The 20239-nt window shown below is 36.3% G+C and overlaps 1 protein-coding gene across 4 annotated transcripts; it reads left to right on the forward strand.

Moving 5' to 3' along the window:
- Positions 1-617: 617 nt before the first annotated feature.
- Positions 618-14402, forward strand: LOC128988917 (protein abrupt-like). 4 transcript variants are annotated; one of them, XM_054410696.1, is made up of 6 exons: positions 618-730; positions 2215-2453; positions 4905-5081; positions 6791-6964; positions 9772-9964; positions 13416-14402. In XM_054410696.1, the coding sequence occupies exons 2-6, from the start codon at positions 2259-2261 to the stop codon at positions 13688-13690; spliced, it is 1014 nt and encodes a 337-aa protein (XP_054266671.1). In that variant the 5' UTR covers positions 618-730; positions 2215-2258; the 3' UTR covers positions 13691-14402. The 4 variants fall into 4 exon arrangements, with proteins under 4 accessions (XP_054266671.1, XP_054266672.1, XP_054266673.1 ...); XM_054410697.1 differs by having other exon boundaries at positions 2220-2453; XM_054410698.1 differs by having other exon boundaries at positions 13421-13629.
- Positions 14403-20239: the final 5837 nt, after the last annotated feature.

Raw genomic sequence — 20239 nt, forward strand, 5'->3', positions numbered from 1 at the left:
ATTTGATTTAAACTGATATGTATTTCGGCACTAAGTCCATGATCACAGTATGAGTGTTATAAAAGTATGTAAACAAATATAATTAATAAATAAATAGTTAATAACATTGTTTTAAATTCATAGCAATATTTTGATTAATTGGTTAGGTGTATTTTTTGTGTGTAATTTTACATGTTAATGTGTAAGATTCTTCTCTTCTCTGATTTGTCTGATTTTTTCGTGAATTGGATTTTGTTTTTGCTTTTGCATTACATTGAGAATTTGGTCACCGTGTTCTTTTGAATGTAGGTATATTTTTAATTCTTCTTTTATATACATTTTTTGACCCTTTTTCTCATAATTTAGAATTTTGACACACTCTTCTAATTTGCCATAATTATGATTATTTTCTAATATATGTTCTGCAGAACATGAATTTCAGGGTACTCTGGTTTTTATGATTTCAATAAGGTATATATATATATATATATATATGCGTGTGAAAATGTCCAGCCAGCAGACCACGGAAGGTCATTACTCTCCTCGCGCTGTGTGACCTTGGCGACCTAACTCAACGCCGGCCATATTGCGTCTTGCGTCAGCTGTGTATATGCCGTCTGCCGGGCTCTACTCTTCTGTCAAGTGAACTAACCTCAACAATTCTTTATTGGTTATATCAGTTTCCCTGTTGCGTTCCTGGATTCAAGAATAATAGTTATTGATCTTTCCCAACTTATTTGTTTTAAATAAGGTAATTTTAAATTTTTACTTTAACATTATTTTAATTCGATTCTTAAGAATAAACTGTACTAATATTGATTTTTCCACCGAGCTCCAATTTAAGTAGGCCTACCTCAAGTGTCAGTTTGATGTGAGAGTGTTTTTAATTGAAATGGACCTGGTTGGATTTTAATTCAAATAAAATCAAAACCATTTATTGCCATCAACATCATAAGTACATGTATAGCAACGTCGTACAGTTTTTATCACAATATATCCATTAACCTACTTAATAGGCCTATGACAAATTCTTTGACCTTATACACACATAAATCTCACAAAATCTTTCTAATAGTAAATTTAAATTGTTTTATTTCAAGACATTTAATGTGAGCAATGAGCAGGTAACATATTATACAATTTTTTGCCAAATTCACTAAAGTTATTGATTGTAAGTTAGTCATAAAATTACATTGGTTTATACGGAGAAAAGAGTTTTGTCTGGTAAAATGGTTATGAACCGAATCATTTGTAGGGAACTCTCTAATATTATTTTTAATATACAATAAACAATCTTAAATGTACAGAGAAGTGACAGTTACAACTTAAGAAATGTTTAAATATTGTTGCTCATGATTAGTCATATATTCTACAGATATTTCTAGGCTATTTGATTCGACTCTTTCTTTAACCAGATGTAGGAACTTAAACACCTAGCCTAGCGTCGGCCATGAATTTGAATTACTATAGCCTAACTTAATGGAATTCATCACATTCCTAGACAATCTAAATACCTCTCAAATTTTATGCATACAGTAAGTTAAATACTACAATGAAAAAAAGGTTAGTAATAACTTTTACATCTGTAATGCATATGATAGGTAGGCCTATGTAAGTTACATGATGTATAACGGCACCTAGCCTTATAGGGTAGGCTAAGTAATGTAGGTAGTCTAAGTTTAAGATGAATCAAGAATTTGTATTCATAATAAACGCTACAGTAGGGTCTATGTACAATACATGCATTAGATCAACGTCATTCAAACTTTGCGTAAAACTTTGATGATTGACCTTTTGTCATTTTTGGACCTTTAGTTCCCTTTGGCTACAATCATTTAATCTTGGCCTGTAAACCAAAGATTGATAGAACAGTGACACAGCGAGGCCGATAACTTAACATTCTGTTAAATGTTGCTGTTCTTCTGTTTATTAATATATAAGCTATTTTTTTTGCTATCCCAGTTTCATGAACTTGAATTATTAAATTATATTTGTTGTTGTTATTGTGGTGCATTTCTAATTAGTTGAGTTTTGTAATAAGTTGATATCCCTGACAAAAAGGGCTTGATTTTGATTATGGTATGGCAACGTTTAGATACTCTACATCCAATTAAGATATTGTGTCCTAAGTATAGAACAAAAAAGTTTATTCCATAGCCTACTCTACAACCACAAAATCTCAATGTTAATTGTAAACTTGTACAACAATTTAAAGACCTAATGGTTATTTTGTAGCGTAGGCCTAAGCCTACTAGGTACCCTACTGGAACTTTGTGACTATGGAATCTACAACTGAAAACAACCTGCTGAGTCTGAAATGGAATGGGTTTACCGATAATATTATCTCATCTTTGAACATAAGTTTGGACCACCAGGACTTTGTAGATGTAACCTTGGTCTGCGAGGGAGGCAGCATTAAAGCTCATCGACTCATCCTCTCCGCAAGTAGTTCTTTCTTCCAAAGGGTATTGAAGGTAGGGATTATTTCTCTGTATAGTACCTAATGATAACACAGCTATCAATTTTGTATTTCATCCACTAAAAAGAATAGGCTAGTTGTAGTAGAGTGTGTTTTTTTTAGGTATTGAAGCATATTGATTATCTATTCTGGAATATCCATCTGAAGCCACCATCGATGTAAATCTAACTGGATCACACCCTGGTACGAGAATATATGGCTCTGAAAACATGCCGCTACTGCCCCTCTCCCCACACCACTTGTGGGGATCGGAGCGGCCCCATAGCATTGAAGTAGCATTGTAACCGCCGACATACCACACTTAAAAATAGATAAAAAAAATTAAAAAAATAGAAATAGATCGCCGTGTAACTCTACAATATTTTATATAGCCTATACAAGGTGTCCCGGAACTCTCTGGAGCCATTTTGTGGGATTTGTTCCTTAGGTCAAAACAATGCAAAAACACCATATAAACATACCGGTAGGTCTAAGATGCCAGGTTTTCTATCTGTATGTGATTTCCACGTACCGGTAAATAAATCCATAACATTCTAACTCCTAAAAGCAATTGACTTGAATCTTGGTACGTAGGTAGTAAAAAGTAATTCCAATCTTTGCATAAAGTATCAGATTTATAAATTGTACCAAACCAAAATAGCGACCATTTAAAAATCTTTTATCTTAAATATCTTTAAAATAAGTGAGCATTTTTAGGAAACTTAATGCTAATTTATAATACTTTTTCTGAGACCGTGCGAGGTACAGTCCTCTGCACCATACATCACCAATGCGACATGGTGCAACAATGGGAGAAAAAATTAAAACATCATAACATTCATACACGGCCTCACAAAAACTGTTAGAACTTGGTTATTTTTAACTTATCTTTACTGTAGGTACTTTAAAACCGTTGGGTTTTTCATAAAATTTCCTAAAAACACGTTTTCTCAATATTTTATTTTATCATCACTTAATTCAAAGATATTAAAGATAGAAAATTTTTAATTACCGCCATTTTGGATTGGTACAACTTATATATCTGATACTTTGTGCAAAGATTAAACTTACTTTTTACTACTTATGTACCAAGTTTCAAGTATTAAGGATTTTGCGCTTAAGGATTTTGAAAGTTATTCATTTGTAAAAATTACATACAGACACATAGACAGAAAACCAGGCATTCTACCCCCCCCCCCCTTGTTTATATGGTGTTTTTGCATTGTTTTGACCTAAGGAACAAAATATACAAAAGGGGTCTAGATAGTTCTGGGACACTCTGTATGTATTTTGGCTTCAAGAAGTTTTGCAGAATGGCGTAATGGGTCCCGAGGTCACAAAATAAAATACAGATCTTAGTGAAGAATGTCATGACGTTATGTTAGTTAAAATTATCCCCATGTTGTTTAAAAAAATATATTGACTTAGTGAGTAAATAAAAACACGGTGAAAGTAATTATTAAAACTTCGACGTTTATCACAAGCTACCGAAACTTACAGGGTGATTAAAAATTAAATAGGCAGTTTGTATTTAATTTAGTTTGTATATTTCATTTGTAATCACCCTGTATTTTGTTTAATGACGTTAGAAAATGACTAATAATTGTTATATATAATCAGTTGTGTTGCTTATTAGATAAATTAAAGATTAATCACAACTAAATATGTTGTTAAATTTTTCCTATGATTATTCTGCCTTACATTGTGAGTGGCTATATACACATGAAATGCAGTACTGTATTGTACTGTGCACAGACCTGGCAAAAGTATTCTCAAACTTGTAAAAGTAACAATCGTTAATGTAATTTAGAGTTATCCGATGGACTATCCAACCAAAATGACTTGAGTAGCAATGTGTACTATCAAATCATTATAAATCCATGACTACACGTAGATATAATTTCAAAGTAGTGTTCTGTGTCTTTTAAATAACAGTTTGTGAATGCACTAAAGAGGCAAATTCATGTAGAATATCAGACACCAAGAAGAAAATGAAATTAATACATGCTACCAACAAAACGAACGTTAAAAAGTGTGAGATTTTGGCGGTTACAATGCAATTTCAATGTTGTTGGGCTGCTCCGTTCCCCACAAGTGTTTTAGGGAGCGGCGCGGCGGCGGTGGACCGTTTTCGCTTAACAGCCGAGCGTAATCCAGTTAGACTTTATATACATCGAATGAAACCACTTGTGAGGCTCATCAAGATTTAAATTTTATTAAGCATATGAATCATGTAGGTACCGGAATGTGCATGCGTTTAAGTTTAAAAAAAATTAAATATATTTTATTGAGGATTTTCTCATCTATCTTGAACATGGCATGAGTTAGTTATGTTACGTAAACTCCTTTTTTAACATTTAACAAATACATAATATAAACAGCTTTTACATGACAATGATTCTGGAAAGAGCACCAAAAATGCTATAGGCCTACGTAATGTAAATTCTAACTGTTTTTATGGTGACAGGAAAATATCTGTCCTCATCCAGTGATTGTGCTGAAAGGAATCACACTGTCTGAGTTGGAGCCTCTTCTAATGTTCATTTATCATGGAGAAGCAAGGACTTTTCAAGAAAATGTTCCTCGGCTGCTGGAAGCAGCTCACTTCCTTGAAATAAGAGGCTTGACTTCTGAATACGGTCAGGTAAGGAACATTAGTTAGGTACTTCAGGTATACTCTTTATAGTAACCGCAGGGGGCTCACGCTTGCGTGGGTTCGTGGCCTGGGCGACCACGCGGACCCTAGCTCTCCCAGAGGGGAGGTAATTGCCCGGTGTTGGAACCGGCACTTCAGGTAGACCACAAGCTATGGACGACTGGACAAGCCAGCCTCTTTGGGTTTACCCAAAGTGAGAGTACCCAGTGACATTCCCTCCATTCAGGGTGGTGGGGTGTTCAGCTCTGCTAGTGTTGATTAAGTTCATAGATCTTTCACCTGCCTGTAGCTTGTGGTTGTGACTGAGTCCTACCTGTCGTGTACGACTGACATTTTGTGAGGCATATCCTCGACTTTGGAAGTAGCCTCGTCCTGGGAGGTGAAATACCTAGCCCCCAGAGGGGAGGTAAATGCTCCGTGTTGGTATCGGCATTTTCAAGTTGGCCACAGACATGGACGACTGGGCATCGGGTCCCAGTGACATTCCTTTATCCAGGATGGAGGGGTGTTTAGCTCTAGGAGAGATGGAAGTACATCATAATCTCTAACCTACCTGTGTCTGTGGTTCTTTGGGCTTCGGCCTGCTTGTTGTGTGCGACCAGCATTCAGTGGGCAAATCCTCGACTTTGGAAGTAACCTTTCCTGGAGGTGAAAACGGGCAAGTACCCGCAGCTCACGGGGACACTCAAGGGCAACGTAACTTTCCGCAGTGTGAGGGCAACGGTTTGTAGGTACTTATGCAAACCAATCCCTGTCTCTGAGCACGGACGGTATGGTTATCTTGAGTGTGGGGGGTTCTTCCCGGAACCTCAATTGAGTCAAGGGTGTCGCCACCTCTGGTGGATAGGTTCATCCGGGTGGGTTCCACTTCTATACCTGCCTCCTTTTGGGAAACCCTGATGGCCTGGCAGTGATGTTGGGTCTGACGGGCAAACGAAGTAGATCGGGTGCTGGGTCCGAGCCCGCCAGGGGTATCTGGGGATCTATCGCTCTGGTTATCTCTGGTTTCCCAGCAATGGGTAAGGCCTCGATCGGGCAGCGGTGTAAATGGGAGGTTGGGGTTCCCGCTGACGGTCCCCTTCCTCCTGGCTATCGATGGCGGGTTCTGCCTGTCAGGGATTAGATAGGTCCCGAGTGTTGCTTGCACTAAATGCGTCGGGGCGCTCCACCATGGACCTCTAGGTCTCGACCTAGTGGAACCCAGGTGGAGTGACGCTTAAACAAGCAGCCGGAATCCCTGGTTAGGATTGAGGGGCAACCCTCCTTCCGAAGGGTCTGCTTCGGCAGCCGGCGAGCCTGATGACCTTAAGTCATCCGCCCATAATGTGCTAAAGGTTGATGCGTAAGCTTCGGCCTACATCATGGGGCCCGGGTATGTCCTAAAGGATAGGTACCGGGTATGCAGTCAGGGGGCTTCGGCTCTCATGACAAAACGAAATGGAAATGGAAAAATGGAAATACTCTTTATAGTTTTGAGTTTTGAAAAATCTGGTAAAGAATAAATCTTAAAGTTCATAGGACACAAATTCTCTTAAATAAATTTACCACTGTAGTAAAGCCTTGCGTGATTAGACTTTTTAGTTGAATCGACAACCTTTGCAACCCCTATAACCTCCCCAAATATGCACATAGATAATTGGAATGAAAAATGCAATATCCATGCTAACCATCATACCATTGTCCATTTATTGTTTCAGCGTTCATCAGATTTTAAGATTCCAAAAGAAAATCTAGATGGTTTTGATGAAATAAACGATTCCCATCAAACAGGAGTCCATTCTACAACACAGGAAGTAAATGAGTTATTCTCAAATGTAGAAACATTCAACCCTTTTGTGAGAAGAAATGAATTCCAGAGCGGTACTGAAAGTGTAAGTTAACTAGTCATTTGGGTTTTAACGAGTTAAAGCATAGACAAAAAGAATTAAATATAGACCGTCAGCTGTGCTGCGGTTACCATAGGTTCTGGCGCACACCGCTGGGAGCGCCATGTAGTTAGGCGTACGCACTACGTAAACTACACGGTGCTCCCAGCGGTATGCGCCAAAACCTATGGTAACCGCAGCACGGCTGACAGTCTATATTTAATTCCTTTTGTCTATGGTTAAAGGCAACTACAATATCCTATATTCTAATACGAGCAATGTCTGTTTGTCTGTCTGTAATATATATCTCAAAAACCAGCAGAAGGATTTTGATTAAATTTTGGAATTAGGGACTTGTAGCCCAAAAAATGGGATTGGCGACAGCCACTACCTCAGGAAAATTTGTATTTCACTTCACAACTCATTTGAAAATGTAAATTTTAACATTGGCCTTCTGGTTTGCTAAATTACTAAGATGGTTGAATAAAATAACAAGGATAAAGTAAACAAACGACTTGTAGCATGTGTTTATAACAAGCTATCAACAGTATACTAGCTAATTACAAAATACATACAAAGGGAAAAACATCAGTTGTACTGAGCAAAGATTACACTGTTTGTGGATGTTCTAACTAAATTTATTTAAAAGTTAGGAGAAGAAAAATGTTTTAAATTTAGGAAAAGATAATCATTTTGGAGCTAAAAAAAATATTGGTGGACCTGTAGGCCTATCACAGGAAACTGAATGTTACAAAAAAAAAAAAAAAAAAAAAAACTAATTTGGTAACTAAACATCTTAGCACTGCACTTATGGGGGCTTAATTGGCAGAAATATATTTGATCATATCAATATAACAATATTCTAAGTAAATTAACTACATCTGGGGTTTCAATTGGCATAAAACTATTACCGTATGCTACATCCCAATGAATAAAGAGATAGAATCTACATTTTTTTTATAAGTAGTAGCGCAAAAGCAAAAATCGTTGTGACAAGCATTTTAAGAAATTATGATTTTGTTTATACTGTATACTTTTATCTGCAGCTGTCATTGGTGAGTGTAAACGTCCAACAACGGGTTTCAGTGACTAAAGGGGGAAACATTAAATTCAAGTAGCACTTAATAGTCAAGATCATAAAAGTATATCTTTTTTGTTTAAAGTGCATACTTTTACAGAGTACAACAATACGGAGTTGTTTCTTATTTCAGCGATCAAATGTCTATGGTTTGTAATAAAATAATTATAAAATGTGTTTGTTTACGATATTGTTTGATTAAAATTAACCAATACACCCAATTAGCCAAGCAAGGCTCGGTCCCCCAGTACTATGTCATTATTTGTATTTGTTTAAGCTCTACAAAATGTTTTTAGGGTTAAAAATAAGAAAGCCCAATTTCTACAAAAACACCTGTAATCGCTGGTTCTAATTTTCTGATTATGTTGGTTTGCAAACTTGTCTGAACAGCACAAATTTACAGGTTTGCAGGTTTGTACCAAATTTCATCAAAATCAAATGATTTTTGCTTGAGTTACAGTACTAACGAACATAGGCCTACAGAAAGTAAATAAAAGATACGTCTTACAACACTTAAAACATATATTTGCAACTCACAAGATGGTAAATATACATACTGGAGTCCAAATTAACTTGTTCATTAGTCAGATTATTTCTATTTTTACATTTTCCTCCTTATAAATATAACATTTTTTCCAAGAATTCATTACATATTCATTAGGTGCGACCTACATTGGAAGCGGAATTGGACGGTCTAGGCGGGTGTGCCGGAAACAAACATATGTATCGCTGTCTCCCCTCCTACACTGGCACCGACTGTAGTGCCGGGAGGGAGGAATGAGTCTGAACTTGTTGGAAACGAATCAAAATAATTTGTTTTTTCACCCGGTCAGACCAGACCCAGTCGCTTTGAATTTCAAAACTTTGACCGAGGTTGGTGCATAGTTGAGGTTATTTATATTGTATGTTTGTTTTTTATATTGTGCTAAAGCTAAAATGGTTGACAAAGTTGGCCGTGGCTTAAGTGACTATAAAAAATATAATAAACAAGAGCTTAAAGCTATACAGTTTTGGTTATTTCTTATTTCTAAGGGAACTTAGAAGTTAGAACTTAAGTTGGGAATTTCAAATGGTAATTTAGATGTAGGCCAAAAACAATACACATTGACATAATAACACGTACATTGGTATATATACGTTGATGAAATTAGTGCCTAAGAAAGTGGCTTTGTGGAACCAGAAAGACGAATACTACCGAAACCTCAATTGCTGTCCAATAACATTAAAACAAAAAGTTCATCATCCATTTTTTCTCCGAAAACAATAACCAACAAACTAAACAACAAAAACTATGGTAAAGTCGCCTAAAACACAAAATTATAAAAAATTTAATTAACAAATAAGTTCAACAACAAGTTAAGGTTAATAACTTTAATAACAACACAAATGCTGTGTGCAGTGTGACAGTCGAGTGTTATTGAGTAAAGACCATGATACTGGCTGTCGTGTAGGAGCGTCAACCCGCTTCCGGTCTGAAAAGTCAGGTCTGCTCTGGTCGGGTTGGCTAAGTGATCAGAAAAAAATCTGCTACCAATGTAGGTCACGCCTTAGAATTCATTATTAGCCACATGGTGGAACAAGTGATAAACATGAACAACAGCTAATTTGTTTAAGCAAAAAACTGCTGTTTTAGCAGCGGGATGACAAAACTTGTAGTTATAGACAAGTAAATACTGCAACTCAATATTGCTTGCAACTTTGTTAACTTACGGTATTATGGTTTATGTCTTTTTAGGAATGCGAAACCAATGGGAGTGAAAGAACTGACATGGTTATTAAACAGGAGCCACTGGAAGAAGAAGAATCAAACACACAAAACCTGAAAGACCCGTGCAATCGAACACCAACCAGTCCAATAACAACGAAGTATGTCTCACATAGCGATCAAAATGACACTTGTCAAGCCGGTTTAAAATTTTCAATTCAAGGTATAATAACTTTTATATGTTCCAATATTTCTTTAGCTTATAATTCACAAGCTATTCATTTAAGCATGATTGATTTGTAGCAAACGGATTGATGTTTAAATTAATAATTACAACTTATGTCAATCAATCCAGTAATATTTATGGAGGACGCACGTTTCGACCTTTAGGTCATCTTCTGCTCCGCTGTTGCACTAGGTTATTCCATACTTAGTTGCATTGTTGGTGTAGCAACGGCGTCAAATATTTTACATTGAAAAACATAGTCTGACTACGTAAACATAAAAACACAAAAACACAACGCTGACGAAGACAAAAACATTTAAATAAATAATAATGAATAACCTAACAGCGGAGCAGAAGATGACCTAAAGGTCGAAACTTGCGTCCTCCGTAAATATTACTGGATTGATTGACGTAAGTTGTAATTATTCATTTAAGTGTTTGAATAATGATATCACAGATTACGTGGGGTTGAACGTTTTGTGAAAAATTTGTAAAGTATTTTTCTTATACTACTCACAAGATGAAATTTTGGTTTTAACTAAGTACAGAAATATAGATACCAAAATTTATGGATTCTCGATAACAATGCCTGAAAAACTGATTCTCAATACCAATACCGTTAAAAAAATACCAAAATGTCTGAATAGATTGGTTATCCTACAACAACCCCTGTCCTCATGTCCTTCCATAAAATAATTTTGGAGTAATGGAGTGTGTTCTAATCTGGGTGTTTTTCAATCAAAAATTAATGCAGCAATAAAAAATTTGAACTAGCCAAAATGTAAATTTTAACACTTCTAAACACATTGAATATAGCCTATAGCATATTAAGGCCCCTATTAGACGAGGTAGCCTGGCGACGTTGCCAGCGACCAAACTGGCTACTCAGCTTGTCAAGGGTCATTGATTCTTATGGATGTTATTCGCGAGGGTAGCCAGCGACGCAGCCACACTTTGGCGACCGACTGGCTACCGAGCCCCGTCGCCACTGCGGTAGCCACTGGCTACCCATATTGGCGACGCTGCGTTGTAGCATATGGTGCTTATTACACTAGGTCACGTCGCCACTCGGTCAGTTCATATCACGGGGGTACTTGCACACTGTTGTGTTGCGTTCTGTTGTGTTGTGAGTGGGTGAATTGTTCACTTCAGTTGATAAAATGTCTACATATGATTCAGTCGAAGGGATACGCGAAGATATGAAGAAAAAAGAAGAACCTCCGAAAGGCGAACAAAAGAAAGAATCAAAGAAAAAGCAAGAAGAGCTCATGAAAAAGTGTCAGAAGTTGGCCAACACAAAGTTGAACACTGAAAACTTTATTAGTGACTTTATAACAAGTACAAGTACAAGACAAGCACTCACAACAAAATGAGTAATGGCGGTAAAATTCTAGCTACTCAACTGGCTAATAGGTTTGGTGGCCAGTGCGTCGCCAGCTACTGTCGCTGGCGACGTCGCCAGGCTACCTCGTCTAATAGGGGCCTAAGGGTAAATGAAGATAGAAGAAAAAATATCCAAAAGAAAATTATAACCAGACGTGTGCAGCCTGTAATCTTTTACCGAGCCAAACTCGAGGTAATATCGTAATCATCTCCAGTGGTCGTGTAGACAATATCGTCTCCACATTCTTTCCTGCAGTCAAAGAAAAATCCTGAATGTTCTTTGCAGTAACGGAAACATAATCATTGTCGTATGCGATTGTGGTTAAGTTATGGGAAAAGAAAAGATTAGCTAATAAAAAAACTGGACAATAGATGCTATAGTTTAGGCTACTGTAAAGTTGGCCTTTCAGTTTGGTAATAAAATCAGGGTTTATGGCAGAAATCAGTAGTTGACAGCAGCACACCCAGTCGGCTTACTTCAACTATGTCCATTTCCATTAAAAACTGGCAACGATTTTAACATGGGGATGGTATGTCTAGTACTATCAATGGTCAAAGCTTCATCTTAAGATGGGACATGCTGTGTCTACTCTACTTGTTTATCATACTTCGTACTAATGATATAAATGTGAAAGTTTGTTTGTTTGTTTGAAGTTTAATCACACATTAACTACTGGTCGGATTGGGTTGAAATTTGGTATGATGATAGCTCACATTCCCGATTAAAATATAGACACACTAGCTGAGTACCCGTCCTTCGTACGGGGTTGGCATATAAGTGCAAAATGTTTATTGCAGTGTTATACTCTAACTTAGCTTTTGCAATGGGGTAGGACACATTTGAACAAAACTGTTTACTATAATAAAATTTACGCTATACTATAGTATTACACATCTACCATAGCCATAATGTTCTACCACTGCACCTAAACAATACAGAAAAATAAATAATTAAAACTTTGCAAAACATCACAAATTATTCATGCAATTAAAAACATAAACATAACAGTAAACAATCCTACTTTGACAGTTAGTTCAAATAAGTTGTTTTCATAAATGCAAAAAAAATAATAGTGCTGCACCCTGTTGGTAACTCTCATAACTTTTTAATACTTTCCATATCATAGAACCAACTTTTTTAGTTGAAACAGCTGACTAAATTCTTTAATTCCCTTTAAATATGAATACTCATAAGGTTAACATGGGGAACTACAGAGCCACTGGGGCGGAGCCTGAAAGTGTTTTTGAGATAAGAATATGCCTATATGTTAATCGGGAATATGAGGTATCATCATGCAAAATTTCAGCCCAATCCGTCCAGTAGTTAATGCGTGATTGAACTTCAAACAAACAAACAAACACACAAACTTTCACATTTATAATATTAGTAAGATTCTTATATCAAAAATCCTTTTGGGCTCCGCCCCATTTTCTCTAGAGTTTCCCATGTTAACCTTATGAGTATTCATATTGAAAAGGAATTAAAGAATTTTGCCAGCTGTATCAACAACACAAGTTGGTTCTATGATATTCAATAGCATTGAAAGGTTATAAGGTTTACCAACAGGGTGCAGCACTATTCATTCTTTTTCTTTTTGCATTTATGACAACAGCTAATTTGAACCAAGCAGCATAAAAAGCTAAGAGAATTTTACTTTTTTTCTATTATTTAGGTGCAGTGGTAGATCATTACATGGCTATGGTAGATGTGTTTAACTATATTACACCGTAAGTTGTAATATACCATAAACCAAATTTTCTTAAAACATCTCATCCTATTGCAAAGGCAAAGCACGAGTATAGAGTTGTGGCATTATCACTCAGATAAAATCCATTGGTCAATGGTGTAGTTGTAGTTTAAACTTTGGACCTTGGGGACCGAAGTCTCTTGTTCCACCACTAAACCAGCTCCATTCCCTTTTGCACAACCTATGACTTAATTGTCCTCTGCTAGAAACACCATCTAGGCCTCTGATACTAGTAGGTCTCAGAAATATTAAATAACAAACTAAGTTTCACTGGAAACAAAATTTACATTGATAAAAAACATACACTTTTTTTATAGAAAAGATGGTGCTCCAACAACAAAAGAAGTTAGCGTTCTACGAGCCACGACCGTGCCCCAAGTGTCACAGGGTGTATAGAGATGCGGCGACGCTGCGTAACCATCTGGTCAGCATGCACGAGATACTCAGACATCGGGTGGTGTGCTCCTGCGGTAAACTGTTCCAAACCAAGTACGACCATCACACACACCGCAAACGAGACCACAAGGGGGGTGGTGACGATAACAGAAAAAATGTCACCAAGTGGGAAGGATATAAGATTTTGAATATTTAATATGAGTGTGATTAATTTAATATGAATATACTAAAATCACAAGAAACTAAAAGTTCAAATAGGCAAGAAGGAAATAACATTTTAATTGTTTAAGTTGAGTGTTACCAGTTGATTAATTGTAAAATGTGAGAAATTTAAATCAAAATAAATTAAAAAATGCAAATAAATGTGAATGAAATATTATAATTGACAAAAAGTGAGATGAATTATAGTACTAAATAAAGGTAATGGGTGTTTCAAACCCACATATTAGGGACTGTGTGTGCAAAATCAGTAAATTAAGTTAAATTAAGAGGAGTGAAGGTCTCAAATTTGTTCAAGCCGATTTTGTATATGTAATTAATGTATCATATTGATGTAATTCGATTAACTGATTGTGATTTGTCACAATTCTTTTTCTAATGTATTTTTATGTTACAACGTAGAGTTTAATATAATTTTAAAGTAGGCCTACTATGAGCACGATGGAACTAGGATCTGAAATAAATGAGAGTTTTAAATTAATGCAATCTTTTTTTTTTCAAAAGGTAAATATACACAGAAATTGGTACAATTACTTAGAAAAAAATTACCAAACAAACACCTATTGGTCTGAGTACCAAAATTAGTTAGCTTTTTAACAAATTAGCTTTTTAGTTGTTATTTTACCAACATTCATTACATGTTCATTTTTTGTTGATGTATGTAAATATGTTAATATATTTTAGTGTTTTTACTGAGCATTAATGTTAGTTATTCCCCAATTTCAAAGTCATTTTTCAAAAATACAAGTGAATAATACATGAATAAAATAAAAAATGGGTGGTTATAAAACTCAAGAGAAAATGTTTTTATTGTGCATGTTTTGGGAAGAAGTACAATCTTAGAATTTCTAGAGAGTTTATGTTAACATTTCTTGGTAGTATTGCTCAATGGAATATCTCTTTATTTGAAATGCGGACTCTCCAGCAGCCATCTATACCTTTGACGATTGATACAACTCCAGTATACAATAATAGTCATTGCATCTATTCAGTACTGGCAAAAATGTGGTTTGGATTCCACTATAAACTGTAGGTCCCTAAGTTCCCTAAGATCCCTTAGTTGTCATTGGCTGTATGGGCTATCTATATATTAATGATCTATATATTAATTTGAAACTGTTTTTCTTTGTGACAGCTATTTTGAGAGAACGGCTGGGCGTAGAAACTCGGTAGAGGTGTCTAAAGAAAGGTCCTGGTCTGTAGATGAGCCATCAAAAGAGAAACATGGAGAATTCCCTCGGGGCTCTGCCCCAGTGGCCTTTAAATTCCCATCCCATGTTATTCTTATGGAGGAAAACAACGTTTTTGTCACAGCTAATTTGAGAGAACGGCTGGGCGTAGAAACTTGGTAGGGGTGTCTAAAGAAAGGTATTGGTCTGTAGGTGAGCCCTCAAAAGAGAAACGATGTAAATTTTCTGGGGGGTCTGCCCCAGAGGCCTTTAAAGTTCACTCTGCAATTTTGTTTACATTTCGACCATATGGATAATTTTACACTACTTTTAATGAACCAGCTGTTAATATTAAAATTGTATTCAAAGGTCTACTGAAACTGTCAAAATTAAATGTATACATTATTATTTATGATTTTAAATGGATTCTCCACTGCATGGCAAGTTTTTTATAGTTTCAACAAAATGATGAATTTATGATACGTTTGAAATGTTTTGTTCAAAAATCTATGCTTTATTGCTCTTAGAAAATTTTAAATTATGAAATAATAAGTGTGACTTATCAATTTCAAAGGAATATATAACTATTCCTTATCGAGTTAGCTTATACATATTGTAAGGTTGGCACTTGCCTTTTTTCCTACTTTCAATCACCATTTATTTTTAAATTCAAGAAAGAACACCTGAAATTCATTTATTGGTATAACAGTTTTTGATAATCGGGTTGAAAATTGTGTCATAGATGAGTACGTTGAGGATGAGAGCTGTGTTCAAGTTTTGAAATAGACTAACTACGGAGTCTATGGTTTTGGTATAGTAGGTGAACTAATGTCAATTCAGGTATTAAAAAAAAATGTGTACACAGTTTTTACTTTGATGTACACATGTAGCTAGGTTGAACAACGCATCTAAACCTCACTACATACAAAACATTCGGAAACACAACAGTGTCATCACATCTCATCGCATTTGTATAATTTCTTACCAATGCCTAACTAGGTTATGGATTTGGTTCCGCAAATGTTCAAGATTTGTGATAAAATTTCCTACAATTATGGTTCATTCCAATCCACGAAATACGTGCACAGCTTTATGTAATCTATATGGCCAAGGCAAAACTACCCCATAAGTTAATGAATTATCAAGTAAGAACAGGATGATTAAATACATGGGTCGATGTGGCAAGAGAAGGATTAAAATTTCTGAGATCGAAGTAAGAATGTTACTGCTTTCTGGAGAATCAGATATTTAAAAAAAAGATGAAGATTTACTTATAAATCCGGATACAATCTGAATGATTTTCCTAAAGCAGATGGAATTAGTGGTTAGTAATAAATATTGACTCTTTCCGTAACATGATAGACTAATTATATGAACTCATTCTCCCATATAGTGAAAGTGGCTTTGGTATGAAATATACTCATGAACAAACAATTATAAGACTCCTAAAAAACCTTTTGGGCAACCTAAAGCCGATAAAAAGAAAGGTAGGAAATATTGTGTTAAACGAATTCATCAATCACGTTTTTTAGGGAACACGATCGTCATACTTATTATTGCTTATCCTCCCTTCATATAACTAAGATTTTAATGACTTCACTCTATCCAACGCAGTTAGCTGAATTTACATAAAACCTCAAGATTAACCGTCGATTTCGACGGGGTTCCACTAGTCTATATATTAATTTGAAACTGTTTTTCTTTGTCACAGCTATTTTGAGAGAACGGCTGGGCGTAGAAACTCGGTAGAGGTGTCTAAAGAAAGGTCTTGGTCTGTAGATGAGCTATCAAAAGAGAAACATGGTTAATTCCATTGGGGCTCTGCCTCCGTGGCCTTTAAATTCCCATCCCATGTTATTCTTATGGAAGAAAACGGGGTTTTTGTCACAGCTAATTTTAGAGAACGGGTGGGCGTAGAAACTTGGTAGGGGTCTCTAAAGAAAGGTCTTGGTCTGTAGATGAGCCATCAAAAGAGGAAAGAGGTAAACTCCCTTGGGGCTCTGCCCCAGAAGCCTTTAAAGTTGCCTCTTCAGATTTGTTTACATTACGACCATATGCATAATTCTACACTACTTTTTAATGCAACAGCTGTTAATATTTAAATTGTGATTTATTGAATTTGTCAAAATGAAGTACAGTATTTGCAATGGATTTTCAAAATTTATTTTCTTCTGCATCGTGTCATGTTTTGCAATATAATGTTCTATTACCAAATGAGTGGAAAATCCTAATATCACAGTAACTTTTAAAATTGTTTCTTATGGAGTTAACTTATAGGTATCTATTGTATGGGTTGGTTTCTGCCTTTTTTTACCACTTCTTGGTGATTGTGCGTAGGTGATATTCTTTGGCATATTGCATCTGTAGACAAAACTTGGGTTGGTGTAATTATTACAATGGAAAATAGCGATAAATCCTAACTAATTTTATATAGGCTAAAAACAAAACTGAATTAACACTGTGCTAAATTTCTTGAGCAATCATTGAAATAACCGATTTGCAAACAATGGAAACATAGAAAAAGTCATAGAACACAACCAAATAAAATAAATAGAAATATTGTTTTTTTTACACTAAAACACTAAAAAAACAAGATCAGCTTTTTGAAAAAATAAGATATTTACAAAGATTTTGATTTTATCTAACTGTTGTGACAATTGTGAGTATTTCCGTAATCTTTGAGTCGCATGCTTCGCAATTGCTCGAATTCGAGCAACAGGTACACTAGTATTAATTAATTATTAACAGCTGTGTCTACCTACGGAGCAAAATTGAATACATATAGACCGGCAGCAGTGCTGCGGTTAGCATATGTTCCGGCGCACACCGCTAGGAGTGGCATGTAGTTACGGCACACGCCGCTGCAGGCGAGGAGCACAGGAGCCGTATGCTACCAGCAGACGCTGCAGTGTGTGCTGTAACTACAAGGCATTCCTAGCGGTGTGCGCCAGAACCTTCCTTTGACAGTCTATATTTATTATATTTGTCTATGGCCTGGCCTTAGTCACTAACAAGACTACAAGATCCTCCACTCATCTCCATTCGTACTTTGCTTAAAATACCAACATTTGTATGGTCGCCATTTCATAATAAAGTATTAGGGGCGGTTCACAAGATCGGGACTTCATAGTCTGCGACCAGACGTTGGTCCCAGCCTAATGTTGTGAAAGCTGGGCTTATTGTTGGTCGAGACCAAATCCGAAGCGGAGCCTAATGACAGGGATTCGCAGGGAATTTTTGTTGAGACGTTGGTAACAACAGCCTGGAAACACTTGTGAAGCCCCTGCTGCTGTCATATGCACTTCCATACAACAGGATGATCGTGAAAAAAGGCTAAACCATAACGTCGAAAACTATTATTTTTCGTGTATTTTATTGCCTCAATGCTCACATATAGTAATCTATCAAAGTTTATTGATTTATAAACACAACAAGCGACGTTTGTATGAAATCAGATAATGGAAGTCTTTGCGTGCATTATTGTAATTCAATTAAGATGCATGACATAAAATAACCCAGGAATTTATAACCGGATAAATGCCTATTTTGCATAAATACCCGATAATTTAGGATGGTGATTTTTGGATAGGCTAATTTTAACTAAACTTATTTAAATGGTATAATTATTGAAACTAAAATGTATTTAGAGGTACTGACTATTTAGATAAAAAATCATATGTGAGTGCTGGTCTTTAACCTTGGTTGTAATCTAAGAATATTCTATCCGTTATTCTTACACTCTCTAATAATATAGCTGTAAAATGTTGAAATAATATTCTGTAGTTTGCTCGTAATATTATTTATGTAAACAAACAGCTATGGTTTTTTATTTAGGCGGGTTACACACTAGTCAAGGAAAAGCAAAGCTTTTGATTGCATATCTCACAGCATCTTGACAGGGAAACTTGAACGTTACGGTGTGGGGGGCGTTGCTCTCTTGTCCATTAAGTTCTACCTGGAAAATAGGCAGCAAGTGATATCACTTAGTGGTGCTCAGTCAAGACCTTTGCCAATCCAACATGGCGTTCCTCAGGGATCGGTACTGGGACCAATTCTATTTCTGGTCTCAATCAATGACCTTGACTTAAATGGCTCAGCACTAAGATTTGCAGACGATACTACAATTTTGTCAACAGGTCCTACTCCTGCTCAAGCTCTCGACAACGCAGAATTTTTTTTTTGAGGAAGCCAAGACATGGTTCTCAGCCAATAAATTCAAGCTGAACGAGGGTAAGACACAGAAGATCGTGTGCACCTTAACTAGACATCCACAGATTGAAACTAAAGTTAATCTGCTCGGTTTCACCATTGACCCCAAACTGACTTGGTCTGAGCGTAATTGAGTTCGTATGCAGAAGGTTATCGAGAGTTGTGTGTCTGTTAAGAAAGTTGTCTAAGCTGGTAACACCACAATACCTACTTGTCGTCTATCACGCTCTCTTCCATAGCGTGCTGAGCTACGGCCTGCTGCTTTAGGGGCATGCGCCTAACTGCCATGAAGTTCTTCTAGAGCAAAAGAAGGCTATCAGGACAATAACCTTTAGAAAACGATTGGACCACTGCAAGCCTCTTTTTATAGAAACCAAAATTTTAACAGTTTACAGCCACTTTGTTCTCCTATGTGCATCATATGTAAAAAACAACATTCAAAATTTTCCGACCAGAAATACATTCCATACGTACAAAACAAGACATAATCAGGAAATAGACCTTCCCTTTTGCAGGTTTTCTAAAACTAAAAATGCTTTCCCGACCATAGCGCTCAAGATTTACAACAATCTTGAAACAAGGAAGTTTAATAAAGTGTTGAAGGCATGGCTAGTAGAAAGGCCACTCTATAGCCTGGAAGAGTTATTTTAAAGACTAAACTGAAACTAAATTGAGGCTACATCCACTGCCATAAGTAATGTGTACATATATGTAAATAGTAAGATACAAGCGTATCAGTCAGTATATTATTTAATTTTATAAATTGTAATTGACACAACCTATCCGGCATAGCTGGTCTCGGTGAAGAATAAGGTAATAAGGTGTCGCAGACATCGTGTCGTACGTCATTTTCGTGTCCGAGGCATGTCGCACGTGAAACAAACCAGTGTTACCAAATCAGAGCTTACACACTGCTTACGACATATGTTTGAGACATCATCTGTGTATGAGACTTGTGTCGCACGGAACCGGTTGGTCGGTGTTTGGTACGACATGTCTTACGAGACACCTGCTCCTCGCATGCGCCTGACGTCTCCCACTCTTCCCGCCAGGCGTTCTTCACTAAATTACAAAGTTTGTTGAAAGTAGCATATTCCATCCTAAAACAATTTTTGAAGTTATATGCTTCGTTATTATCGTTTTGCTTG

The sequence above is a fragment of the Macrosteles quadrilineatus genome, unplaced genomic scaffold (genome assembly GCF_028750875.1).
Source record: "Macrosteles quadrilineatus isolate MER2022 unplaced genomic scaffold, UCM_ALF_1.0 Scaffold_3__2_contigs__length_128488019, whole genome shotgun sequence".
Taxonomy (NCBI): domain Eukaryota; kingdom Metazoa; phylum Arthropoda; class Insecta; order Hemiptera; family Cicadellidae; genus Macrosteles; species Macrosteles quadrilineatus.

Bases quoted from the DNA above. Each gene is read 5' to 3' on its own strand.
- LOC128988917 (XM_054410696.1), top strand. From the start codon at position 2,259: ATGGAATCTACAACTGAAAACAACCTGCTGAGTCTGAAATGGAATGGG. The intron at 2,454-4,904 runs GTAGGGATTATT...TTATGGTGACAG, and splicing joins TCTTCCAAAGGGTATTGAAG to GAAAATATCTGTCCTCATCC. The intron at 5,082-6,790 runs GTAAGGAACATT...TTATTGTTTCAG, and splicing joins TGACTTCTGAATACGGTCAG to CGTTCATCAGATTTTAAGAT.